Below are 27,946 nucleotides of genomic sequence, written 5' to 3'. Positions count from 1 at the left end.
GCACGCTTTGAGGACAGTACAGTGCCACCGACGCCAACCGCTACCAAAAACTTTGGGCACCTTCTCCGTGGCCGATGTGAGTTAAACATTTTAAATGGGTTAACCCTCGCAAGGCTGCTGGCCGAGACGGCATCCCTAGCCGCGTCCTCAGAGTATGCGCAGACCAGCTGGCTGGTGTGTTTACGGACATTCAATCAATCTCTATCCCAGTCTACTGTCCCCATATGCTTCAAGATGGCCACCATTGTTCCTGTTCCCAAGAAAGCCAAGCTAACTGAACTAAATGACTACCGCCCTGTAGCACTCCTGTCATCCTGAAGTGCTTTTAGAGACTAGTCAAGGATCATATCACCTCCACCCTACCTGTCACCCTAGACCCACTTCAATTTGCTTACTGCCCCAATAGATCCACAGACAATGCAATCGCCATCACACTGCCCTATCCCATCTGGACAAGAGGAATACCTATGTGAGAATGCTGTTCATTGACTACAGCTCAGCATTCAACACCATAGTACCCTCCAAACTCATCATTAAACTTGAGTCGCTGGGTGTTGACCCCGCCCTGTGCCACTGGGTCCTGGACTTACTGACGGGCCGCCCCCAGGTGGTGAAGGTAGGAAACAACTGCACTCCACTGATCTTCAACACTGGGGCCCCACAAGTGTGCGTTCTCAGCCCCCTCCTGTACTCCCTGTTCACCCATGACTGCGTGGCCATGCACGCCTCTAACTCAATCATCAAGTTTGCAGACGACACAACAGTGGTAGGCTTGATTACCAACAACGACGAGACTGCCTACAGGGAGGAGGTGATGGCCCTCGGAGTGTGGTGTCAGGACAATAACCTCTCACTCAACGTCAACAAAACATCAGAGATGATCGTGGACTTCAGGAAACAGCAGAGGGTGAACCCCCCCCCCATCTACATCGATGGGACTGCAGTGGAGAAGGTGGAAAGTTTTAAGTTCCTCCGTGTATGTATCACCGACAAACTGAAATGGTCCAACAGTCCCTCTTCTACCTTAGGAGGCTCAAACAATGTGGCTAGTCACCAAAAACCCTCACTAACTTTTACAGGCGCACAATCGAGAGCATCATGTCAAGCTATATCACAGCCTGGTACGGCAACTGCACCGCCCTCAACTGCAAGGCTCTGCAGAGGGTGGTGCGGTCTGCACAATGCATCACTGGAGGCAAACTACCTGCCGTCCAGGACACCTACACACCCGATGTCACAGGAAGGTCAAAAAGATCATCAAGGACAATAACCACCCGAGCCACTGCCTGTTCACCCCACTTCCATCCAGAAGATGATGTCAGTACAGGTGCATCAAAGCTGGGACAGAGATTGAAAAACAGCTTCTATCTCAAGGCCATCAGATTGTTAAACAGCCATCATTAGCACAGAGGCGGCTGCCTACCTACAGACTTGATATCATTGGCCACTTTAATAAATGGAACACTAGTCACTTAAAGTAATGGTTCCTTAGATTTGTGTGTATTAGGTAGTTGTTGTGGAATTGTTAGATACTGCTGCACTGTCAGATCTAGAAGCATAAGCATTTCGCTACACTCTCAATAACATCTGCTAACCATGTGTATGTGTCCAATACAATTTAATTTGATTTAGCAGCGGCTGTGATGCAAACGTTTCACACATCACAGCTTACTGTTTTCCTCATTGAACTAACCAGTATGCAAATTAAAACTTGTGTTCTCTTGACGACAAAAGAAGGCGAGGAAAAAACAAACACTGTGGTGGAATTGCGACGAATCCAGTTACAACACTTACATAAATGATGAATGTCTAAAATCATTTTATTTCTCTACTTCAGGCTGTTGGGGGCCCTGTGTCGGTGTATTTGCGACCCGCAGCTCAATTCATCCTCCCAGGACATCCGGCCGGCTGAGTCGCTGGGCCAGCTGCTCCTCTTCCATCTCAACTCCAAGTCTGCCCTGCAGCGCATCGTCGTGGCACTGGTCCTCTGTGAGTGGGCCGCCGTGCAGAAGGTAGGGCCCGAGTCTCTTTTTCGTTCATCAGATTGTTTTGTTTGGTGCTGTCTGAACAGGAGTTGTTCACCACAATTCTATCAGGATTTATTTTAGAACTGCTTTTATGGCCGGGATTCAAACAAACACAAACTACCTGTGCAGAGCGATTTTTACCTTTAATTTCAGCTTGAGCCGACGTCCAAGGTGTACTGTAGATAGCCAACACGATACCAGCAAACTGTAGTTTCATTGAATCCCAGCCAATGTCAAATGAAACCTTGTCCGCCTTGCCCCCTCCCTCTCTTGACTCAGGTGGTGTCAGCCATGGTCCAGCCTCGCCTGTTAGCCATCCTGTCAGAGCAGCTGTACTACGATGAGATCGCCATTCCCTTCACACGCATGCAGAACGAGTGTAAGCAGCTCATCGCCCTGCTGGCCGACGCTCAGATCGACGTGCGCGACCGCCTCAACTGCAGCGTGTTCACTATCGACCAGGCCAACGAACTGGTGAGGACGACACTCACACTGTATCTGTGTTACATCCCTAAAAGATAAAATGGCAGCCAAATCCAGTATTTCAATGACATTATGGATTTCAGTTGTCTATTTGTCAGAACAGACATTGTTCTGCTCTTGCCAGTTCAGACCGCATTTCTTTATTGCCCGTTCCGGGATTCGAATCATCGACCCTCCGGCTACAGGTCGGCCTCTAACCTTTGGGCCACCTACTGGCCACCTTCCATCTCCATGGTTCAGTCTAAGCTCAGTGGGGATTAAGTTACTATAACTAACTTATAATATTCAACATGTTTGATTTTACAAAGTATCTTATGCGCTCATTTAGCAAAGTTAGGTTACTATAGTGCTTTGTGTTGTCTCTGTGGTGTGTTGGCTTGTCTGGGAAGAAGGCCATGGCCCTATGCCTGTCTGCCACGGAGACACGGGTGTGATGACGCCGTGTTAGAGAGACTGATGGTAGTGTACTAATATTGACCGTCTCTGGTCCTATGCTTCCGAGTGGCGCAGCAGTCTAAGGCACTGCATCTCGGTGCAAGAGGCGACACTACAGTCCCTGGTTCGAATCCAGGCTGAATCACATCCCGCCGTGATTGGGAGTCCCGTAGGGCGGCGCACAATTGGCCCAGCGTTGGCCGGGGTAGGCCGTCATTGTAATTAAGAATTTGTTCTTAACTGACTTGCCTAGTTAAATAAAATAAAATATGCCACTATCTGGGAGCAAAAACAATTCTAGCTTTAGGAGAAGGTGGCTGCTTATACTAAGTGTACTACTCCCATGTTTTTGCCACCTTGGTTAAGTCTTCATAGGTTCATAACCTACAGTCTCAACACAGATTAAATGCAGCTTTTAGCAGAAGACATTTTGAGCTGTCTGAAGTCATTACATTTGTTTAAATATTGAATCAATGTTCTCCAGGGGTCGTATTAGGTTTCAGAAACCTTCATGTTTTTAAACCATTTCACCTACATTGAATATCAAAAGACAGGTTTTTTGTTTTGTTTTTTGCTTCGGTAGAGTAATCAGGGGAGTGCAACTATAGTTTTTCATTACACAAAATAAATGAATGCAAAACATTTGGGAGGAAATAGCTTAGTTTTCCTCAGAGGACAACTGAAGTGCTGTACTATTTGGTTAGCAGCCACGCATAAGTTAATTGGCTTACTATGAAAGAGCGTGGTATCTTTAGCGTAGACGATACATGGCCATCAGCTAAATTTTCCTTGCATTTTAACTTGCTAAAACTACCGGAGAAAAGACGAGCAAGATTTTTCATCTGAGTGGGAAAGTGCAACTGAAAGCACAATTTGTTTAACGCTTAGGATTTGGCGCGAACTGCGACAGAAGCGTGCAGACATTACAATGGGAAGTATTTTAGATTGGCATTTACAAAATGCCTGCGTTAACAGAACGTTATGTTTTATCTTATCTGCATGAAAAACTCAGAATTCTGTGTTATTGCGACCTCTGGTTCTCATCTATTTTGTTGAACATTGGTAATGGAATGATTGTTTTGTAAAGAGATTTGCCCTGAATCTGTCATTTCCTATCAGACTTTGGGTCATTTCCCTTAACTCCGATGGAATTCAACTATAGACCCTATTGAGGTTAATGGAGGCTGAACGCCATTGTATTGAACGATGACAAACCCAGGAATGTTATGAATCACCTTCTACATCCTCTGCTCTTCCCTCCATACATAGGTGACCACCATCTTCACAGAGTCCACCGTGGGTCTGGATATGAAGTCCAAACAGTTTCATCCACTGGACAGCAAGCGTCAGCAGGCCCAGTCCACGGTGGGCGAGACCAGTTTGGAGTGGCAGCAGCTGCACCTGCGCGTCCACATGTTCACCGCCTGCGCCGTGGTCAACCTGCAGGTAGGTGTGTCCACACAGATGTCATCTTATACTGGAAACTTGGTTTCTTTATCGACACTTTGCTTTCTCTGATATCGATACCATGTCTATTCAAATTGTTTTGTTTTAATAATTTGTACATAAAATATACACTTAGTGTGCAAAAACATTAAGAACACCTGTTCTTTCCATGACAGACTGACCAGGTGAAATCTATGATCCCTTATTGATGTCACTTAAATCTACTTCAATCAGTGTAGATGAAGAGGAGGAGACCAGATAAAGGATTTTTAAGCCTTGAGACATTGTGGATGTGTGCCATTCAGAGTGAATGGTCAAGACAAAATATTTTAGTGCCTTTTAAACGGGGTATGGTAGTAGGTGCCAGGTTATGTCAAGAACTGCAACGCTGCTGGGTTTTTGACGCTTAACAGTTTCCCGTGTGTATCAAGAATGGTCTACCCCCCCAAAGGACATCCAGCCAACTTGACATAACTGAGGGCGGCAGTGGAGTCAACATGGGCCAGCACCCCGGTGGAACGCTTTCAACACCTTGTTAGAGTCCATGCCTCGATGAATTGAGGCTGTTCTGAGGGCAAAAGGGGGGGGATGGGCAACTCTATATTAGGAAAGTGTTCCTAATGTTTGGTACTCAGTGTAGATTTACCATTTTGTAAGTATTTTTGTCCCTCTGCTCACTGTTCTAGCCAAAGCATTGTTTTGCATAATATTGTTAATTGAAGCCCTATTTGGCATTCCAAAGTAGGTCATTGTCAATATTTGCTGCTGCATTTTATTCAGTATTTTTTTTAATCCTCATTTACACTGGACTAAAATATAAATGCAACGTGTAAGGTGTTGGCCCCATGTTTCATGAGCTGTAATAAAAAATCCCAGAAATGTTGTGCACAAATCTGTTTACATCCCTATTAGTGAGCATTTCTCCTTTGCCAAGATAATCCATCCACCTGACAGGTGTGGCATATCAGGAAGCTGATTAAACAGCATGAACATTACACAGGCCACTTTAAAATGTCCAGTTTTGTCACACTACACAATGCCACAAATGTCTCAAGTTTTGAAGGAGCGTGCAATTGGCATGCTGACTGCAGGAATGTCCACCAGAGCTGTTGCCAGAGAATTGCACATTAATTTTTGTTTCAGTATAGAGGCATAGTATTGATACCAGCAATATTAGCCAGAGAAGTACATGGTATCATATGGAAACTGAAATGTACAGCGTTAAATCTGGGTTGTGTTCATTAGGCACCGAACGGACTGAAACAGACTATCTGGACTTGACCAATAACAAACGCTCATTTTCGTTTTCTCTCATCCCAACCTGCAGGCGTTACCAGACAAGCTGAACCCAGTGGTGCGTCCGCTGATGGAGGCGGCTAAGCGGGAGGAGAACACCCTGGTTCAGGGTTACGCCGCCTCCTTCATCGCCAAGCTGCTGCAGCAGTGTGCTACTAGGCAGCCATGTCCCAATTCCAAGATCGTCAAGAACCTGTGTTCGGCGATCTGCATGGACCCCCTGCTCACGCCCTCCTCGGCCTGCCCCGTGCCCCCCACTCAGACTGTTAAAGGTATGGGATGGGATGCACAACATTTTTAATCTGGGTCATGTTCATTAGGGCACACCATAGTGAAACGTAGACAAAAACTGGAGAAGAGCTTGTGGTCCCTCCCTGTTTCAGTCAGATTTCTTCCATTTGGTGCCTGATGAACATGACCCAGATTAACACTAACGAGGTTGTGGCTGCCAGAAACGGATGTTACATTGAACCCTCTGACACTCACTCTGTTGACCCTTTCTCTCGCTCACCCCTAGCTGGCATGTCGGAGAAAGAATGCATGCACCACATGGTCAATAAGACCAAGGGCATCATCACCCTGTACCGCCACCAGAGGGCAGCATTTGTCATCACCAGCAAGAGGGGCCCCACCCCCAAAACCTCCAAGACCCCCACCACTGAACTGCCACCCGGCAGCACCATCACCACAGATACTGATGAGGTGAGTGACAGAGGGAGCAAACATTTACCTGTGTATTGACTGTGTTCTTGATGACTATCGTTTATTTTGACCGTTTCAGAATAAAAAGCCATTTCTCGTTCAGAGAAGAGGTGCCGAGTTCTCTCTGACAACGGTTGCCAGGCACTTTGGCCAGGAGCTGACGAGGTCACTGCCCTACCTGTGGGAGTTTGTGGTGGGACCTTTGAGGGCCGTGGTGGAGAACAACCAAGGCATCGGTATGCTACACTCTTCATTAGATCATATGGCTCATGTTCATTAGGGATCACCGTAACTGAAAGCAAACGTTTCTTATTGGACAAGTAAAGGTAGCCCTTCCCTGTTTCAGTCCCATTTGGTGCCTAATGAACATGATCAAGATGTATTGCTATTTGCTACCCACTGTCCACTTCCAGATGGGCGTCTTCCTATACCTCTTGTGTGTGTTGTCATCAATGAAGAGATTTTGATGCATTTCTGCTTTATGGTGTTGTAGATGCGAAGCTCCAGTTGGAGAGGGGGGATGCTGCAGCCCAGGAGCTGGTCAACTCTCTGCAGGTGCTGGAGGTCACGGCTGGAGCCATGGCCCCCGAGCTCAAACCTCTGGTAAGACAACATGCAGGAGTCTCACCAGTAGAAACACCACCATCCTATCTACCAAACCCCAGTAAAAGATTGACTTCTCAAAGCTCAAACATTTCTCCAATGTTTTCACACCTCAAATGTAGTCTGTCAAGATCAGTCCACATCCCTTGCCATCTGCTGTGTAGGTCCAGGAAAGTATTCAGACCCATTGGCTTTCAACATTTTGTTAGGCCTGATTCTATAACTGATGAAATCGTTTTTTCCTCGTCAATCTACACACAGATGACAAAGCAAAAACAGGTTTTTAGAAATGTTTGCTAATTTATAAAATAAAAAAACAGATATCACATTTGCATAAATATTTATTTATTTATTTTTATTTCACCTTTATTTAACCAGGTAGGCCAGTTGAGAACAAGTTCTCATTTACAACTGCGACCTGGCCAAGATAAAGCAAAGCAGTGAGACACAAACAACACAGAGTTACACATGGGATAAACAAACGTAGAGTCAATGACACAATAGAAAAATCTATATACAGTTAGTGCAAATGTAGTAAGATTAGGGAGGTAAGGAAATAAATAGGCCATAGTGGCAAAATAATTACAATTTAGCAATTAAACCCTGGAGTGATAGATGTGCAGAAGATGATGTGCAAGTAGAGATACTGGGGTGCAAAGGAGCAAAAAAATAAATAACAATATGGGGATGAGGTAGTTGGGTGGGCTATTTACAGATGGGCTGTGTACAGGTGCAATGATCGGTAAGCTGCTCTGACAGCTGGTGCTTAAAGTTAGTGAGGGAGATATGAGTCTCCAGCTTCAGTTAGTTTTGCAATTCGTTCCAGTCATTGGCAGCAGAGAACTGGAAGGAAAGTTGGCCAAAGGAGGAGTTGGCTTTGGGGATGACCAGTGAAATATACCTGCTGGAGCGCGTGCTACGGGTGGGTGCTGCTATGGTGACCAGTGAGCTGAGATAAGGCGGGGCTTTACTTAGCAAAGACTTATAGATGACCTGGAGCCAGTGGGTTTGGTGACGAATATGAAGCGAGGGCCAGCCAATGAGAGCATACAGGTCTCAGTGGTGGGTGGTATATGGGGCTTTGGTGACAAAACGGATGGCACTGTGATAGACTACATCCAATTTGTTGAGTAGAGTGTTGGAGACTATTTTGTAAATGACATCGCCGAAGTCAAGGATCGGTAGGATAGTCAGTTTTATGAGGGTATGTTTGGCAGCATGAGTAAAGGTTGCTTTGTTGCGAAATAGGAAGCCGATTCTAGATTTAATTTTGGATTGGAGATGCTTAATGTGAGTCTGGAAGGAGAGTTTACAGTCTAACCAGACACCTAGCTATTTGTAGTTATCCACATATTCTAAGTAAGAACCGTCCAAAGTAGTGACGCTAGATGGGCGGGCGGGTGCGGGCAGCGATCGGTTGAAGAGCATGCATTTAGTTTTACTTGCATTTAAGAGAAGTTGGAGGCCACAGAAGGAGTGTTGTATGGCATTGAAGCTCGTCTGGAGGTTTGTTAACACAGTGTCCAAAGAAGGGCCAGAAGTATACAGAATGGTGTCGTCTGCGTAGAGGTGGATCAGAGAATCACCAGCAGCAAGAACGACATCATTGATGTATACAGAGAAGAGAGTCAGCCCAAGAATTTAATCCTGTGGCACCCCCATAATGACTGCTAGAGGTCCGGACAACATGCCCTCCGATTTGACATACTGAACTCTTACTGAGAAGTAGTTGGTGAACCAGGCGAGGCAGTCATTTGAGAAACCAAGGCTGTTGAGTCTGCCAATAAGAATGTGGTGATTGACAGAGTCAAAAGCCTTGGTCAGGTCGATGAAGACGGCTGCACAGTATTGTCTTTTATCGATGGCGGATATGATATCGTTTAGGACCTTGAGCATTGCTGAGGTGCACCCATGACCAGCTCGGAAACCAGATTGCATAGCGGAGAAGGTACGGTGGGATTCGAAATGGTCGGTAATCTGTTTGTTAACTTGGCTTTCGATGACCTTAGAAAGGCAGGGTAGGATAGATATAGGTCTGTAGCAGTTTGGGTCTAGAGTGTCTCCCCCTTTGAAGAAGGGGATGACTGTGGCAGCTTTCCAGTCTTTAGGGATCTCAGACAATACGAAAGAGAGGTTGAACAGGCTAGTAATAGGGGTTGCAAGAATTGCGGCAGATAATTTTAGAAAGAGAGGGTCCAGATTGTCTAACCCAGCTGATTTGTAGGGGTCCAGATTTTGCAGCTCTTTCAGAACATCAGCTATCTGGATTTGGGTGAAGGAGAAATGGGGAGGCTTGGGCAAGTTGCTGTGGGGGGTGCAGAGCTGTTGACCAGGGTAGGGGTAGCCAGGTGGAAAGCATGGCCAGCCGTGGAAAAATGCTTATTGAAATTCTCGATTATCGTAGATTTATCGGTGGTGACAGTGTTTCCATGCCTCAGTGCAGTGGGCAGCTGGCAGGAGGTGCTCTTATTCTCCATGGACTTTAGTGTCCCAGAACTTTTTGGAGTTTGTGCTACAGGATGCAAATTTCTGTTTGAAAAAGCTAGCCTTTGCTTTCTTAACTGCCTGTGTATATTGGTTCCTAACTTCCCTGAAAAGTTGCATATCGCGGGGGCTGTTCGATGCTAATGCAGTACGCCACAGGATGTTTTTGTGCTGGTCAAGGGCAGTCAGGTTTGGAGTGAACCGAGGGCTATATCTGTTCTTAGTTCTACATGTTGTTGAATGGGGCATGCTTATTTAAGATGGTGAGGAAAGCACTTTTAAAGAATAACCAGGTATACTCTACTGACGGAATGAGGTCAATATCCTTCGAATATACCCGGGCCAGGTCGATTAGAAAGGCCTGCTCGCTGAAGTGTTTTAGGGAGCGTTTGATAGTGATGAGGGGTGGTCGTTTGACCACGGACCCATTATGGACGCAGGCAATGAGGCAGTGATCGCTGAGATCCTGGTTGAAGACGGTAGAGGTGTATTTGGAGGGCAGGTTGGTCAGGATGATATCTGAGAGTGCCCGTGTTTACGGATTTAGGGTTGTACCTGGTAGGTTTCTTGATAATTTGTGTGAGATTGAGGGCATCTATCTTAGATTGTAGGACGGCTGGGGTGTTAAGCATGTCCCAGTTTAGGTCACCTAACAGTACAAACTCTGAAGATAAATGGGGTGCAAGTAATTCACATATGGTGACCAGGGCACAGCTGAGGGGGGTCTATAACAAGGGGCAACAGTGAGAGACTTATTTCTGGAAAGGTGGATTTTTAAAAGTAAAAGCTCGAACTGTTTGGGCACAGACCTGGATAGCATGACATAGCCTGCACAGTTATCTCTGCAGTAGATTGCTATTCCACCCTCTTTGGCAGTTCAATCTTGCCGGAAAATGTTGACGTTGGGGATGGAAATTTCAGATTTTTTGGTGGCCTTCCTAAGCCAGGATTCAGACACGGTTAGGACATCAGGGTTGACAGAGTGTGCTAAAGCAGTGAAAAAAACTAACTTAGGGAGGAGGCTTCTGATGTTAACATGCATGAAACCAAGGCTTTTACGGTTACAGAAGTCAACAAATGATAGCGCCTGGGGAATAGGATTGGAACTGGGGGCTACAGGGCCTGGGTTAACCTCTACATCACCAGAGGAGCAATAGGATAAGGGTACGGCTAAAGGCTATAAGAACTAGTCGTCTAGTGCGTTGGGGACAGAGAATAAAAGGAGCAGATTTCTTGGCGTGGTAGAATTGATTCAGGGCATAATGTACAGACAAAGGTATGGTAGGATGTGAGTGCAGTGGAGGTAAACCTAGGCGTTGAGTGGCGATGAGAGAGGTTTCGTCTCTGGAGGCACCAGTTAAGCCAGGTGAGGTCTCCTCATGTGTGTGGGGTGGGACAAAAGAGCTATCTAAGGCATTTTGAGCAGTAATGAGGGCTCTACAGTGAAATAAAACAATAAGAACTAGCCAAAACAGCAGTAGACAAGGCATATTGACATTCGAGAGAGGCATAAAGCAATCACAGGTGTTGATCAGGAGAGCTAAGACAACAATGGGTAAATGGAGATGAAATGGGCAGAGCGGATCAGTTAGGTACATACAGGACCTGAGTTCGAGGCTGGGGCCGACAGGTAAACAAAATTAGGTACCGTGTTATTGAAACAGTCCAGGGGGAATCAGCTGTGTAGCCGAGTGATCATAGGTTCAAAAGAGCAGAAATAGGTGAGTCAGGGTGCTGTTCAGTAGTCACTACTACGCTAGGTGAGCAGGGGACACAGCGTTCAGAAAATCTAGCAGGCCGGGGCTAGTAGATGGGTCTTCGGCGAAATCGTAACAGAATAGCCTGTTGAGACCACATCGGGCAGTCACGTCGGCAGTCCAGTCGTGATGGATCGGCGGGGCACTGTGTCGACAAAAAAGGGTCCAGGCCAGTTGGCAAAGGAGGTATTGTAGCCCTAGAATTAACTGGTATATGGGCCTAGCTCGAGGCTAGTTCAAGGCTAGCTAGTGCTTGCTTCGGGACAGACGCGTTAGCTAACAGTAGCAACTCATTTGCAGCTAGCTAGCTGTGATGATCCGGTGTAATGATTCAGAGTGGCAGGAATCCGGTGATATGGTAGACGAAAGCAGTCCGATATGCTCTGGGTTGATATCGCACTGTGCAGACTGGCAGGTGTTGTCCGTGCTAAGGCTGGCCGGTGGCTGGCTGGTGACCGAGGAAAAAGGTGAAGACCGCTAGCCGTGGCTAACAAAGACTAGTAGCTAGTTAGCTGCTATCTCCTGATAGTTCCAGTTATATGGAATAAAAATAGCAGATCCGTACCACATTGGGTGAGGCGGGTTGCAGGAAAGTATATTTAGTTCGTAGATAGAAAGTGAGAATAAGATATATACGAAAAAGACCAGCTATTTACACGGGATAAGACAAAGACAAATACACATGTCCAGCTGCTACGCCGTCTTGGATTCTAGATGGCGTAGCAGACCCTTTACTCAGTACTTTGTTAAGCACCTTTGGTAGCGATTACAGCCTCGAGTCTTCTTGGGTGTAACGCTACAAGCTTGGCACACCTGTATTTCGGGACTTTCTCCCATTCTTCTCTGCAGATCCTATCAAGCTCTCAGGTTTGTTGGAGAGCGTTGCTGCACATCTATTTTCAAGTCAACAGAGATGTTCGATCGGGTTCAAGTCCGGGCTCTGGCTGGGCCACTCAAGGACATTGAGACTTGTCCCGAAGCAACTCCTGCGTTGTCTTGGCTGTGTGCTTAGGGTTGTTGTCCTGTTGGAAGAGGAAACCATCGCCCCAGTCTAAAGTCCTGAGCACTCTGGAGCAGGTTTTCATCAAGGATCTCTGTACTTTGCTCTGTTCAGCTTTGCGTCGGTCCTGACTAGTCTCCCAGTACCTACCACTGAAAAACATCTCCACAGCATGATGCATCCACCACCGTGCTTCACCATAGGGATGGTGCCAGGTTTCCTCCAGACGTGACGCTTGGCATTCAGGCCAAAGAATTCAGTCTTGGTTTCATCAGACCAGAGAATCTGGTTTCTCATGGTCTGAGAGTCCTTTAGGTGCCTTTTGGCAAACTCAAAGCGGGCTGTCATGTGCCTTTTACTGAGGAGTGGCTTCCATCTCTAACATAAAGGCCTGATTGGTGGAGTGCTGCAGAGATGGTTGTCCTTCTGGAAGGTTCTCCCATCTCCACAGAGGAACTCTGGATCTGTCAGAGTGACCATCGGGTTCTTGGTCACCTCCCTGACTTAGGCCCTTCTCCCCGATTGTTCAGTTTGGCCGGATAGCCAGCTCTAGGAAGAGTCTTGGTAGTTCCAAACTTCTTCCATTTAAGAATGATGGAGGCCACTGTGTTCTTGGGGACATTCAATGCCGCACACATTTTTGTTGGTACCCTTCCCCAGATCTGTTCCTCGACACAATCCTGTCTCGGAGCTCTACGGACCTCGTAGCTTGGATTTTGCTCTGACATGCACTGTCAACTGTGGGACTTATAGACAGGTGTGTGCCTTTTCCAAATCATGTCCAATCAGAATTTTCCACAAATGGACCTCAATGAAGTTGTAGAAACATCTCAAGGATGAACAATGGAAACGGGATGCACCTGAACTGAATTTTATGTCTCATAGCAAATGGTCTAAATACTAATGTAAATAAGGTATTTGTTTTTTTTATTCATTTGCAAAAATTTCAAAACCTGTTTACGCTTTGTCATTATGGGGTATTGTGTGTAGATTACTGAGGATTTTTGGGGGGGTTTAATCCATTTTAGAATAAGGCTGTAATGTAACAAAATGGGGAAAAGTCAAGGGGACTGAATACTTTCCAAAGGCACTGCTTGCCTCAAGCCAAAATGAATGGTGAAAGTGAGCACCAGTATCTGTAAATTGCGTGGTGGTGTTTTGAATTGTGGCATGTACATCACTTGCCACAATCCAAAACACCACCTTGCGTTCTGGGACGTGTGTTTATCTCAACAGAGGACTTTGACATGAAATCATCAGACGAACTTTGATGTTGGAGCGTAACGTCTCAAAATACCGCCTTTACTGTATTGTCTGTCTGAAGTTCTTCCCCTCTGTGTTTCAGTTGTTGGAGCACCTGCCCCACCTGTTCACCTGTCTGCAGCACCCGTACACGGCCGTGCGTCACATGGCGGCGCGATGCGTTGGTGTGCTCAGTAAGATCGCTACCATGGAGACCATGCACCTGTTCCTGGAACGTGTGCTGCCCTGGCTGGGGTGCATTGAGGATGGCACTAAGCAGGAGGGGGCCATCGAGGCCATGGCCTGTATCCTTCATACGTGTCAGTCAGACATGTTCCCGTGTATGGGCAACCAACCAATGGTTTTTATATAAGATAGAAAAATGACATGCCATGTGGCAGACTCTTTTATCCAACAGTATATTGAGTGCATGCATAATTATTTTTGTATATGTGACCCCAGCATGAATTGAACCCAAAACCCCACAAGACCTGACGTAACTGAAAGAATGGGTGTAATAAAGAAATTAGGGGAGTGGGTGTCTTGTGGTTGGTTGTCCTTGACCCCTTGGCCCCTCAGGTGTGATGGAGCAGTTGGATGTGGACATCGTGCCATACATTGTGCTGCTGGTGGTGCCGGTGCTGGGCCGCATGAGTGACCCCAGTGACAGCGTCCGTTTCATGGCCACGCAGTGCTTCGCCACCCTCATCCGCCTGCTACCACTGGAGGTAAACACACACACCGAACAATACAGCACAGGCAGTATGTTTTAAGGAGGTTTGTTTGAGCAAGTAGTTATTTGGGAGTAGTTATTTAGACTTTTTTTGGGATGCCAGGTCATTTGTAGATCTGTGATTCTGCGCAGTCCGACTACAGTGTAGTCGATTTCAAACACTCGCTAGATCTGCCATATACAAGCTATCTGCGGTGTTTCTTCCTACTGTGCAATATGGTTATTTGCCTTTTGCCCAATAGAGGGCAGTATCTCACTATTTTCCTATGATGAATATTTTATGTGATTGTCATTTGGAGGATGTGTGTGTGTGAGGGTGTGTGTGTGTGTGTGCTCTAATGAAGTTGGGCATTTTTATTTCATGGCGACATTGACATCTGTCAGCGGTTAAGTGTTGTCAGTTCATTGGTTCACTTCAATCAGAGAGATTAAGTGGGAGTAATGAATCAGGTGCACTGCAGAATCGGGAGAGATCAATGTCAGCCGAATGACCTCCCATACAGAGACATATAGAAAATGTTGGAGGCTTGGCTTTTGCACCTGGTAATGTTTGTTTGGATATCTTACACCCTTTTCACACTGTCATGCTGACCCCAATTGTAATGCGCTCAGATATTAAATTTTTTCATTATTTCCAGCAAGGTTCCAGCAACTGTGGTGGATGTGAAACCAGGTCAGCAAAGTACAGCTGGGCTTGGTTCATGTTAGTGGTGTGAAAAGGGTTTTGAGTCTGCCTTTTTATTATTATTTTTTAACTTAGGCAGGTATCCCGGATCCTCCCACCATGTCAGATGATCTGATTCGCCAGAAGGCCAGAGAGCGTCACTTCATGGAACAGCTGCTGGACAGCAGGAAGTTGGAGAACTACAAGATCCCTGTGCCCATCAAGGCTGAGCTCCGCAAGTATCAGCAGGTGTGTGTTTACATGGCCTTTTTTTGTTTTATGTGTGTTTATGTGCGCATTTGCATTTTGTGGGTGTTAGAATTCTACCAACAATTGGTCGGGCCAATATTAGCCATTTTCATAATCTATCGGCTAACAGCCCTTGACTATAGGTGCAGCCGAGATCGCCTTTATAGCGTGAGCGCACTGTGCCTATTGTGTCAAGCTGCTGCAAGCTACCTTTCCTCAAGGAGCCTATAGGCTGCATCTTGCTGCACATCATTTATCAGACTTGAATAATGTAAAAATGTTGAACCCTAAATGAATTTCCTGTTCGGCAAAAGAATGTCCATACAGGCTACGGCACAAAGACTTATAGCTTGCAAGATAACGTTCAGCATTCACAGAAAGCTCACTTTGCTAGCTAGCTTACAGCTAAAGTAGGGATGGAAATATCAGTAATTTTTGCAGCCGACTAACCAACCCCCATTAATCGGTTAACAAACAGTTAAATTCATCCAAACAGTAAAATTAGTTGAAGGAAAGTACTATGCATGGGTAGGGTGTAAAATAACATTGCTGAACTGAGCATACCACATGATACAACTCTGAAGCACAGTGCACTTTGTTTCATGTCTGTAGGCCTTACCATTGCTGAGATATTACAATTTGTGTGTACGAATTCTGTGTCAAAAGGTCACAGGAGATAATGCACCGGTCAATGGCAGAGCCTTTTCCATAATGACACAAGTGGACTCGGATTAATAAACAAACTCAAATATCTCAAGATAGGAAAGTCCTATCAACATGACATTTTCAAGGGTTATACAATAATATGAGCATGTTAAAATGAAATAGAATTAAATATGTATACATACCGTAAAACTTCAATTAAACACTGAGTCTCATATAGCCACTTGTCCTATTTTTAGTAGCCGGGCAATGGCACACATTTCAGCAATATAAATGCCTGTTTTAAATAAACGCCCTGTAAAAAATGTATTGTTTACGAGGTTACCGTGACTTGTTTACGAGGTTTGATGTGTCACATTATATAACCTTTCCAAGTCATTACTGAATTATGGCAATCAGCTGTTTTTATCGCCAGTAAGTAACTGCTAGCTATTGGATGATAGCTAACTGGCAAGCACAAAAATTGAACTTCGTGAGTACAGACCCCAAGAAATTGGCCGATCGCCATCTAGTGGTGAAAGTAAGAACTGCCGAAAAATGCAGTCAGAGGATAATAATTCTGTCAAGGAAGTTTGTCTTAATAAAAAAAAAAAGGATGTAAAGGATAACACATTAGTGCAGGAAATTAAGGAATTTATTAAAAAGCTAGAAATAAACAATGAACTATGCAAATGAACAAAGCTTTGTGCATTAAGGAAATAGAAGTCTGTATCGAAGTGCCTGTTGTGTCCAGTGATTGAAGCAAATAAAAGCCTGGGCTATTAATTGAAGTTTTACGGTATGCACCTGTACTGTATACATTTCCTGTTGTATGCAATAAATCATTGACCAATTAGGCTTTTTCCACTTAAGTTATTTATTTTGGCCTACTAATACAATTAGTCACACACATATGCTACATTACTAACCAGAAGTAATACTTTAGGGTTTTAGTGTGCTTCTAACAGACACTTATGTAATTTGACTCAATATTCTCTTATTTTTCTTGTGCCCACCTGCTCTAAAACCGTCTGCGGTGGCGGCTAACCTTCCTGATAGCTACTCTAGCAAAGGTGAGATTGTAAGATTGCATGAAATCTTGACAGCAGCATAGCAAAATGTTCCCAAGAATTTGATTTGTGTAGTGATATATATAACATTTTTTTTTGCGTTTCGTCAGATGTATATGGTCGAACAGTGTAGATAAAAGCTTACTTAACTTCTCACTCGGTTTTTTTTAGCTTTCTCACTTCCAGCGAAAAGTTGTCGGAAGACGCGTAAAGCCGCTCTGGCCCCACTGATTGTGCGCTCCCCGATATCAGAGACATGCTCATGAGCGGTTTATCAGACAAAATTGACATTTACACATTATTCACAACATGTTAAGGAATGTGCCAACATTTTTATGATTTAGAAAGTGCGCACCCGAGTCAAACAGCAGAATCCTCGGTCAAGATTGTCACGTGACCTAACACCCTAGCATGGGTACAAGGAATGGAAATTTGTCATTAAAAGCTTTAAAAACATGCGACAATAGCGAGCCGATCGTCTCATATTATAACTACTGTAATAAAGCAGACCATGTACGGCATACAATTTGCTGGAAAACATTGTTCTAAAAGATGCACCTGATGGAGTGGTTTAAGAGAAACATCTCCGTTGACTTAGAAAGAGGGGACATCTAAATATGCAACAACTAGGATGGGTTAATATGACTAGGATTTTGCCTTTGGCTTCTGGACAACGAAAGAAGGTGGCTATGAAAACCAATAGAGAAATGCTGACACGTTTTGGGTCGCTAGCTTAGCTGTTAGCTGTTGCATGCTCCTCCTTTCTGTCTCTGCTCCGCTTCTTCAGCCTGCGTCTGAGTTGCCTAGCAGCAAGTCTCCGCTCTGGCTTGTTGCCTAGCAGCAAGTCTCCGCTCTGGCTTGTTGCCTAGCAGCAAGTCTCCGCTCTGGCTTGTTGCCTAGCAGCAAGTCTCCGCTCTGGCTTGTTGCCTAGCAGCAAGTCTCCGCTCTGGCTTGTTGCCTAGCAGCAAGTCTCCGCTCTGGCTTGTTGCCTAGCAGCAAGTCTCCGCTCTGGCTTGTTGCCTAGCAGCAAGTCTCCGCTCTGGCTTGTTGCCTAGCAGCAAGTCTCCGCTCTGGCTTGTTGCCTAGCAGAAGTCTCCGCTCTGGCTTGTTGCCTAGCAGCAAGTCTCCGCTCTGGCTTGTTGCCTAGCAGCAAGTCTACGCTCTGGCTTGTTGCCTAGCAGCAAGTCTCCGCTCTGGCTTGTTGCCTAGCAGCAAGTCTCCGCTCTGGCTTGTTGCCTAGCAGCAAGTCTCCACTCTGGCTTGCTCACAGCTCAAGCTACCTTCTAACTCTAAACTTACTGTACTTTACAATTTTTGTCAAAATAATAATTCCGGTCGGATCCAACACTGTTCGTGTTTGACTGACGGGATTTGTTCAATTCTGACACCAATTTAATCACACGAAATTACGCAAATGCACCTATAGGCCGATTTAAAAAATATATAACATTTGTGTGTATATATATATATATATATATATATATATATATATATATATATATATATATATATATATATATATATATATATATATATCCTTGAGTCTATTGACGCAGCTGTGCGTCAATCTAAGTAATATTATAATAAAAATCCCAATCAAAATCCATCAATTTTAACCTCTTGGGGCTAGGTGGGACGCTAGCGTGCCACCCGTGGTGCACTCCATCAACAGCAGGTGCATTTCAAGAGCGGCAAATTTGAATCCAAATAAATGTCAAAATTCAAATTTTTCAAAAATACAACTATTTTACACCATTTGAAAGATAAACATCTCCTTAATCTAACCACGTTTTACGATTTCAAAAAGGTTTTACGGCGAAAGCATAAATTTAGAGTATGTTAGGACAGTACATTTACAAGAGTTGTGTGTAATGTTTTGTCAAGTCAAAGACAGGGTCACCAAAACCATAAAACCAGCTAAAATGATGCACTAACCTTTTACAATCTCCATCAGATGACACTCCTAGGACATTATGTTAGACAATGCATGCATTTTTAGTTCTATCAAGTTCATATTTATATCCAAAAACAGCGTTTTACTATGGCATTGATGTTGAGGAAATCGTTTCCCTCCAATAACCGGCAGTCAAGTCAGCGTAACAAATGAAATAATTAAAATTAGAAAACATTGGTAAAATATTATATTGTCATTTAAAGAATTATAGATTTACATCTCTTGAACGCAATCAACTTGCCAGATTTAAAAATAACCTTACTGGGAAATCACACTTTGCAATAATCTGAGCACTGCGCCCAGAAAAATACGCGTTGCGATACAGACTAGACGTCATGTTGGGGAGATCTAAAATCGAAAATACTATGTAAATAATCCATTACCTTTGATTCTCTTCATCAGATGTCACTTCCAGGTATCACAGGTCCATAACGAATGTAGTTTTGTTCAAAAAAGCTCATCATTTATGTCCAAAAATCTCCGTCTCGTTAGCACATGATGTAAGCCAGCCGGACTTCTCGTCATGAACGAGGGGAAAAAATATATTTCCGTTCGTTCAAACATGTCAAACGTTGTATAGCATAAATCATTAGGGCCTTTTTTAACCAGAACATGAATAATATTCAAGGTGGACGAATGCATACTCTTTTATAACGTATTGGAACGAGGGTACCCAACATGAACTAGCGCGCCAGGTGTCTAATGGGACATCATCGTTCCATGGCTCTTGTTCGGTCAGATCTCCCTCCAGAAGACTCAAAACACTTTGTAAAGGCTGGTGACATCTAGTGGAAGCAATAGGAAGTGCCAAAATATTCCTAAACCCCTGTGTTTTTCAATGGGATAGGTTTAAAGTCAATACAACACATCAGGTATCCACTTCCTGTCAGAAAATGTCTCAGGGTTTTGCCTGCCAAATGAGTTCTGTTATACTCACAGACACCATTCAAACAGTTTTGGAAACTTTAGAGTGTTTTCTATCCATATATAATAAGTATATGCATATTCTAGTTACTGGGTAGGATTAGTAACCAGATTAAATCGGGTACATTTTTTTTATCCAGACGTGCAAATGCTGCCCCCTAGACCCAACAGGTTAAGCTAGATGTATATTTGAGCTAGGGATGTTGGCCTTCAGCAACTGCGGTGGAAGGTGGCAGAGCTACAGCGGTGTTTGTCAGACATCCTGAAAATCGGTATTCTCACAAACGTCTGTAGCGTCCGAACGGTTTGACTCTATGGAAAGGGAAGACTCTCACGAACATGATGGGGTTCTCTGTTTTGCTCTATGACCCCCACAAGTTTCACAGGACTCGTCTGAAGGTAACCCATACAAACAAACGAAGGTAGTTTTGTGCCAACAAAAATAAGGGGTTAAATATGTCCAAAAACACACATTTCCTGAGCTTTCTTAGGACAGACACTTAAATCGTATTCCTTATGTGTAATTTTTTTTACTGTCTTTGCCGTTTTAGGAATGTGTTATTCTATGTTTCTATGGGCTATAGTTGTAGGCCAAATTCAATATTTTATTTAAAAAAAATGTATACCGAAAGGGGTCCTAAAATTCAAAATCAATAGCTAAATGATCCATGGTATGAACATCTTAAAACAATTCCATATGTTACAGATGACAAACACTCAAACACTGACATTTGCCAAAACAAGCTCAGTAGCTCAATGCATGCATTCATTGAATATGCTTTCCCCTGTATTGTAAGTAGGCCTAAGCAAGATCTTGATTTACCCAGTTCATCAATAGATTTACCATACACTAAAGTCAAATGAATTATTATTGTAAGGGCTGTCAAAGTGAACGCGTTAATCACAGTTAACCTTTGAAATGTGAAGCACAATGCTGCGCTCTGCTGTGCGGTTGTCAGTAGTTACCACAAGCACAAAGTAATAATTATGGCTAATCCACAGATGGAACAATGAGACAGATCATTCGCCGGATGTATAAATGTGAAGCATCCGCTTGGCGTTTCCACTCACTACCAAATATATGGTGGTGAGAGGAAGCCCACTGGCCGGCAGTTGGAGGAGATTGATTTTGGCCGACGTTCTGCACATTGTCTCATCAATGAAACATTTCAATTGATAATAGTTTTAATAGTTCAATAGTTTTCTGTTCCCAAAACTAGAATCTGTTTATGAACGGAGTGGACTGATTATTTTTATTTTTTTTAGATTTCTTTTGTAGACTTTGCCCTTTTCAAAAAATCACGTTGTTTAGAAGTGCAAAGGCGAATTGAGTTATTGCGCACTTCAGAGGTGTTCCCCAACGGAAATATGCAGACGCATGCTAGATAATAGGATCTCGCTAGCTCGTGCTTGGCTCTGCCCACCTCCTTGCTTGTTCTGCCCACTACGATTCGTTTGTTCCAATTGGAAACGACAGGCTCTGGTGTATCTTGGTTTAGTTATATTTTTTGGTGGCTATTAAATCTGATTTTAACCTTAACCACACTGCTAACCTTATGCCTAACCTTAAATTAAGACCAAAAAGCACATTTTTGTTTTCCTACATTTTTATGGTATAGCCAATTTTGACTGTGGCTGTGGTAATTAGTGACAACCGTAGTGTGCTCTCGGTCTCAGACTACTCTACAACAACTGCTTGCTGCTGTCTCTTGTGGTGCTTAAACATCCATTATGCATGCAGTTTCGGAGGAAAATGGACAGAAAGTTCAACCATAAACGCATTCCAAGGGCATTTCTTTAGATGACAGCAAAAAAAAACGTAATTTGCACAGAAGTAGCTGTTATGCTAACGTTAGCTAGCAGCTAACTCATCAAACAAGAATGTTTACAATGCCATGGCTGAATAACTCTTGATTCAACTCTAATCAAGAAGCATTCAGCTGCGGTAGATTAGGGTTGGAGTGAAAAATCTACAGAACTGTAGCTCTCAAGGAACAGGGTTGGAGTGTGTGTGTGTGTGTGTGTGTGTGTGTGTGTGTGTGTGTGTGTGTGTGTGTGATCCACTACTCCTCAGATATGCTCCAAGACTAAAAGATGAGGGATGGCCTTGTCTCTAACTAGTTAAATAACTCTGCAAGCAATTCAGCACTTTCCACTTTATCTTCCGTCTCATTATTTTCTGCCAGCCTCTACAAATAGGGTTTGCTTTAAATGTAGCAGGGAGGGCAGCTGCTGCTGACAAATGGCTTTTGGACAGAACACACATTTTAAAGCGGTGGAATGGATGGGCTTTGTGCCCAACATCCATCTCTCTAATGGAAAAGTGATTTGTAGATCAGTGATTCTGCCTGTGATGTAGTCATACGCAAAATATCAGCACAGTGACAATGTTTGTATGAATTCTTTCACTCATCACTTCACAAGGTGTGCCATAAAATGCAGTGCAACAGCTCATTGAGTCACATCATTGTCCCTCCCTGCCATAGCTAGTATGCAGAATGTGTTTGACAAGGTTATTAAAATGACTAATTTGATGGACCGTTTCAAAAACTTTGATCTTTCCAGGACGGAGTGAACTGGCTGTCCTTCCTGAATAAGTACAAGCTACATGGTATCCTGTGTGACGACATGGGCCTGGGCAAGACCCTGCAGTCCATCTGCATCCTTGCTGGGGACCACTACCTCAGGTACTTAACTGCATGACCACACAAACTGGTCGTGTTCCAGGCCGACTATATTGCAGTTGCACTGCATGCATCAATCAACGGTTGCATGCCATGTCATGGACTGTGCAGTCGGGCATCAGATTGCTATATCATATGTGGTTACCAGACGTCATCAGAACAGTGTACTGTCTACACTTGGTTTATTTTTTATTAAATAGTTTTCATCAAATATTTTTTCAAGTTTTATTGAATTCATTGTGTTTACTTGATAGCTACCTACACAAATAGCTAGCTAGAACAAAGTGTTAATAAGATAAAAATACATTAAAAAGATTTAAAGCAATACGGCTGGGACTGCAGGTTTGGGTCCCGGAATCCTCTTAAGTAGCAGTTAGCTGCTAGCCGTCATGAAAACAGAGTAGGCTAACGCTAGCAGTGCAAGCCCACCAATGTTTTTTTTTCCCACGGCTGGGCACAAATGCTTTAGGTGTTTTGATTTCCACACAATCATAAGATTGTGGAGCTGTCAAATGGACAGGGATTGGTCTGCCCTATATGCACCGCCACCAAGCAGCTTAAGGGAAGAGATCCTTCGGCTATGACAAACGGATGACCTATTTTCTTACTGTAGCCCAGGCAAACCGAATCTGTTTTTAAATGCCTCCTATAGCAAAGCTGTCTGAGTCGGGCGGCGTTGATCTGTCCCAATCCAACGGCGAGATATTAAGGTCAACTCTGCGGCCCATTGGCGACTGGATCTCGCAAAGGCGTAGAAGATCGGGGGAGGCAGTCTGGCCACCCTTCATATGTCCGATTCAGCTATCAAACAGCTTTCCCCTGCTTGATACAGACCTACCAGCCCGGGAGTCAACACGGATCCTGGGAATATACCAACAGCCAGTGGCACCCTCCCACATGGCCACCACAGTTCAGCAGGTCGCTGACTCAAGACAGAAGGGTCTCGGGCCTGCCGCCATCTTCCTGGGGTTTTCCTGACGCCATCCACTGTTGCTGGTGAGAAGAATCAGGCTAGCCTGGCTCGAAGCCTCCATCCCCCCTGCCTGAGGCAGTCCCATCCTGCTCCCCCTCTTCCATAAATAACCATCAGATTCCATCACAACCACCATCATTGTGGGCAGCTCGATGGTGAGAGATTTTGGCTTGCCTACAGTCTGTGGAACGACTGTCACACAGGAGCCTGTTTCCATGACATCACCTCCCTCCTGCCAAACAATTCTGGCCAACTACTCCATTATTGACATAGGTTTTAACGACCTTCGCTTTAGGCGATCTGAGGGAGTACTACACAAAACATTGTAACACCCTTGCTAGCAAAGGGAAGAGAATAATTTTCTCTGGCCCCCTCCAGTGCTATCGAAGGGGTTCGGAACGTTTCAGCCGACTCGTTGCCCTAAACTCTCCTTTTGTGACAACTTTGATTTGCTGTGGGAGCAACAGCACTTTTTAAGAGACTGGATTTCACCCTAACTGCAGGGGTTATAGGAATATTTCCAGGACAATGGCAAACCGTTTTAGAGACTGACGGACAGGGTCTGGTAGTGCTCCAGTCCTCCCTGTCAGAATAAGCAATGGGGGACTTGGAAACCATATCAACTCCCGTGGAAATGGCACTATGGTTATTGTAACCTAATTTATGTTCCTCTAACTCTGCCTTCTAGTGAGTTTATACAAACTGTCGTCTACCATTCTGATAAATTGGAGACTTTCAGAAAACCTGGTTGTAATGTTAATCATTTGGTCGTTTTTCCATTGGTTACCTCGAGTGACCCACACTCATTGAATATGGAGCTTTTAAATGTTCGAGCAATCATTAGTTAAAACCTTTCTTGTGAATGACCTCATTACGGAGCGCAAAATTGATTGCATGTTTCTCACTGAAACATGGCTGCCTTCAGATTGTAGTTCTACTCTTATTGAAGGCCCCCCCCCCCAGCTGTAAGGTTATTTCGTTTGGTGACTTTTGTAAGTATTTTGAGCATTATGCTATACTGTTTAAATGTCAGCCACCAGTGCTGGTTATAACCCTGCATTGGCCATCAAAGTACTGCCCCATTTTTTATTTTCTGATTTCTTTGAACTATTGAACTATTGTCCTTGAACTATGATAAAATCATTGTTGGGCATTTTTTTTAATATTCATGTTGACAGGGATTGACGCCAAGGCAATTGAATTCATGAATCTTTTGAGTTCTATGGACTTCATCCAACATGTCACTGGACCCACCCATAACTGCAGCCATGCTCTGAACCTGGTTATTACCAAGGGGCTTTCTATTGACACATCCTTTTGTTGCTGTTGGTTTATCTGATCTCCACTGTGTTTTTTTTACTACCTTGTTCCCCGTTGCACAGGGTAATACTGAACACCTTATTAAGAAACCCTATCTTACCTCTGAAGTTGCTACAGATTTTATTGAGTGTATGAACAACACACCATCACCTATTCTGCCTTCCTCTTGTGATGATTTAGTTAACTTTAATAGCAAACTAAGGGCAACCATTGACGCCATAGCTCCTGTAAGGTTAAAAAAAAAGGCCACATCCAAACAGAGCCAATTGGATGAGTCAGGAAACAAATCAATTAATAAGAAATTGCAGAAAGGCAGAGCGGAAGTGGAGAAAGTCAGTTGCTGGTCAATTAGGATATTCTGAGAGCGCGTCTTGGCATATATAACAAGGCAATTAGAAATGCAAGACGGGTAAATTTTTCTGACATGATCACTAATAATCAGAGTAATTCGAGTGTTGTTCTCTGCCATTGATGGCCTGATAAATCCTTCCCCCGCAAGTCTGAACTTTCCTCCACATATTAAATGTGATACATTTCAGAGATAAGATCCCAATCATTAGGCTGGGTATCAGTCAAGCAAGACCTGATGCGAGGTTTGATATACAGTGCATTCGGAAAGTATTCAGATCCTTGACCTCTTTTACATTTTGTTAGGTTACAGACTTATTCTAAAATTGATGTTTTTTTTTTGTCTCAATCTACACACAATACCCCATAATGACAAAGCAAAAACAGTTTTTTATACACTTTTGCACATTTATGAAAAATAAACTGAAATATCACAAGTATTCAGACCCTTTACTCAGTACTTTGTTGAAGCACCTTTGGCAGCGATGACCACCTCGAGACTTTGGTTATGGCTCTACAAGTTTGCCACCTGTATTTGGGGAGTTTCTCCCATTCTTCTCTGCAGATCTTCTCAAGCTCTGTTAGGTTGGATGGGGAGCGTTATTGCACAGCTATTTTCCGGTCCCTCCAGAGATGTTCGATCGGGTTCTGGCTGGGCCACTCAAGGACATTCCGAGACTTGTCCCGAACTACACCTGCATTGTCTTAGCTGTGTGCTTAGGGTTGTTGTCCTGTTGGAAGGTGAACCAGTCTGCGTGCTCTGGAGCAGGTTTTCATCAAGGATCTCTCTGTACTTTGCTCCGTTCATCTTTCCCTCGATCCTGACTAGTCTCCCAGTCCCTGCCGCTGAAAAACATCCCTACAGCATGATGCTGCCACCACCATGCTTCACCGTAGGGATGGTGGCAGGTTTCCATCAGACGTGACACTTGGCATTCAGGCCAAAGAGTTGAATCTTGGTTTCATCAGACCAGATGGCAAACTCCAAGCGGGCTGTCATGTGCATTTTACTGAGGTGTGGCTTCCATCTCTACCATAAAAATCTGATTTGGTGGAGTACTGCAGAGAGGTTTCTCCTCCTGGAAGGTTCTCCCATCTCCACAGAGGAGCTCTGGAGCTCTGTCAGTGACCATCGGGTTCTTGGTCACTTCCCTGACCAAGGTCCTTCTCCCCCGATTGCTCAGTTTAGCCGGGTGGCCAGCTCTAGGAAGAGTCTTGGTGGATCTAAACTTCTTCCATTTAAGAATGATGGAGGCTACTGTGTTCTTGCAGACCTTCAGTGCTGCAGAAAGTTTTTCGTACCCTTCCTCAGATCTGTGCCTCAACACAATCCTGTCTCGAACCTCTACGGACAATTCCTTTGACCTCATGGCTTGGTTTTTGCTCTGACATGCACTATTAACTGTGGGACCTTTATATAGACAGGTTTGTGCCTTTCCAAATCATGTCCAATCAATTGAATTTACCACAGGTGGACTCCAATCAAGTTGTAGAAACCTCTCAAGGATGATCAATGGAAACAGGATGCACCTGAGCTTAATTTCAAGTCTCATAGCAAAGGGTCTGAATACTTATGTACATTTGCAAACATTTCTTAACCTATTTTTTTTTATTATAAGACTAACGTAACAAAATGTGAAAGTCAAGGGGTCTGAATACTTTCCGAATGCACTGTATGTTACCCCTTGGCAAGCACAGCATTGATTTCCACTGCTACTCAGACGATACACAACTTTACATTTCTGTGTCACCAGAGGATTTCAGCTCCACAGAAATGAGACTATTGGTGATTTTAAATGCTTGGATGGCTCACAACTTTCTCCAGCTAAATCCGGACAAGACCGAGGCACTTATTGTTGGAGCCACAGCATAGAGAGAGAATCTGGCTGCACATTTTAATTCACAGGCAGTTAAGGTAAAAAAACCTAGGTGTAATTTTAGATTTTGAACTCCAATCGTGTGTGTGTGTGTGTGTGTGTGTGTGTGTGTGTGTGTGTGTGTGTGTGTGTGTGTGTGTGTGTGTGTGTGTGTGTGTGTGTCCAAAATAGATTTTTACCACCTGCGGAACATTACCAAGATGCGGTTGTTTCTCTTTTAGGCTGATACAGAGACCCATCCATGCTTTTATTACAAGCAGGCTTGACTACTGTAATGCTTTCTTGTCTGGTCAACCCAAGAAAGCCATTGGTCAAGGGCAAAACATACAGAATGCTGCAGCACGGGTACTGGCTGCCTGTGAGTTTTAGAACAAATTAAGATTCTTCTATCTGTTTTTGTGTGTAGTAAATAGTTGTTTTTCTAAATTGTTTTTCTGTGAAACACATCGTTGCATCCATGCCCGAAATGTGCTATATAAAAAAAGCTTGATTGGATTAAATACCTATCCAGGCGTTGTGAAATCTGGCTGGCAACTGCAATGTAGTCGTCCTGGAACGTGTCCACTGTTTGACTTTAAACTATACACCGTCAGCACATTGGAGGTTCCTCTGTTGTTAAGAGTTCTATTAATTGTGTGCAGGGCACAGGAGTATGCCAAGACCAAGGCAGCAGACTGCACCCCCCTGCCTTCTCTGGTGGTGTGCCCCCCTACCCTGACGGGTCACTGGGTGGACGAGGTGGGCAAGTTCTGCACCGACGAGTACCTGAACCCGCTGCACTACACAGGACCCCCCACTGAGCGAGCACGGTAAGACCACTAGACCGACCCTCACCCACCCAAATATACACACGATTCCACCACAGAGATTGCATAGGAGAACACGGCATCATCATTTGTTTAAATTATTACGAGGTTAAAATAATCGTTTTTTTCTATTGCAGGTTACAGCACCAAGTCAAAAAGCACAACTTAGTAGTAGCCTCCTACGATGTTGTACGAAACGACATTGACTTTTTTAGGTGATTTATTTC

General features: G+C 44.2%; 1 protein-coding gene across 3 annotated transcripts in view; it reads left to right on the top strand.

The window, feature by feature from the left end:
- LOC106576794 (TATA-binding protein-associated factor 172) overlaps positions 1-27,946 on the top strand; it is a 71,256-nt gene that overhangs the window by 36,415 nt on the left and 6,895 nt on the right. For all 3 annotated transcript variants that reach the window (XM_014154203.2, XM_045700725.1, XM_045700724.1), the window contains exons 18-30: positions 1,838-2,012; positions 2,307-2,501; positions 4,215-4,391; positions 5,719-5,959; positions 6,205-6,389; positions 6,469-6,625; positions 6,883-6,992; positions 13,579-13,780; positions 14,055-14,203; positions 14,969-15,121; positions 22,277-22,398; positions 27,555-27,722; positions 27,857-27,934. In XM_014154203.2, the coding sequence (XP_014009678.2) occupies positions 1,838-2,012; positions 2,307-2,501; positions 4,215-4,391; positions 5,719-5,959; positions 6,205-6,389; positions 6,469-6,625; positions 6,883-6,992; positions 13,579-13,780; positions 14,055-14,203; positions 14,969-15,121; positions 22,277-22,398; positions 27,555-27,722; positions 27,857-27,934 (2,112 nt within the window). The remainder of the gene's footprint in view (positions 1-1,837; positions 2,013-2,306; positions 2,502-4,214; positions 4,392-5,718; positions 5,960-6,204; positions 6,390-6,468; positions 6,626-6,882; positions 6,993-13,578; positions 13,781-14,054; positions 14,204-14,968; positions 15,122-22,276; positions 22,399-27,554; positions 27,723-27,856; positions 27,935-27,946) is intronic.

The sequence above is a fragment of the Salmo salar genome, chromosome ssa18 (genome assembly GCF_905237065.1).
Source record: "Salmo salar chromosome ssa18, Ssal_v3.1, whole genome shotgun sequence".
In the NCBI taxonomy this organism is placed as follows: Eukaryota; Metazoa; Chordata; class Actinopteri; order Salmoniformes; family Salmonidae; genus Salmo; species Salmo salar.
The sequence above is the reverse complement of the archived record's forward strand: the minus strand, read 5'-3'. Positions and strand labels throughout refer to the sequence as shown.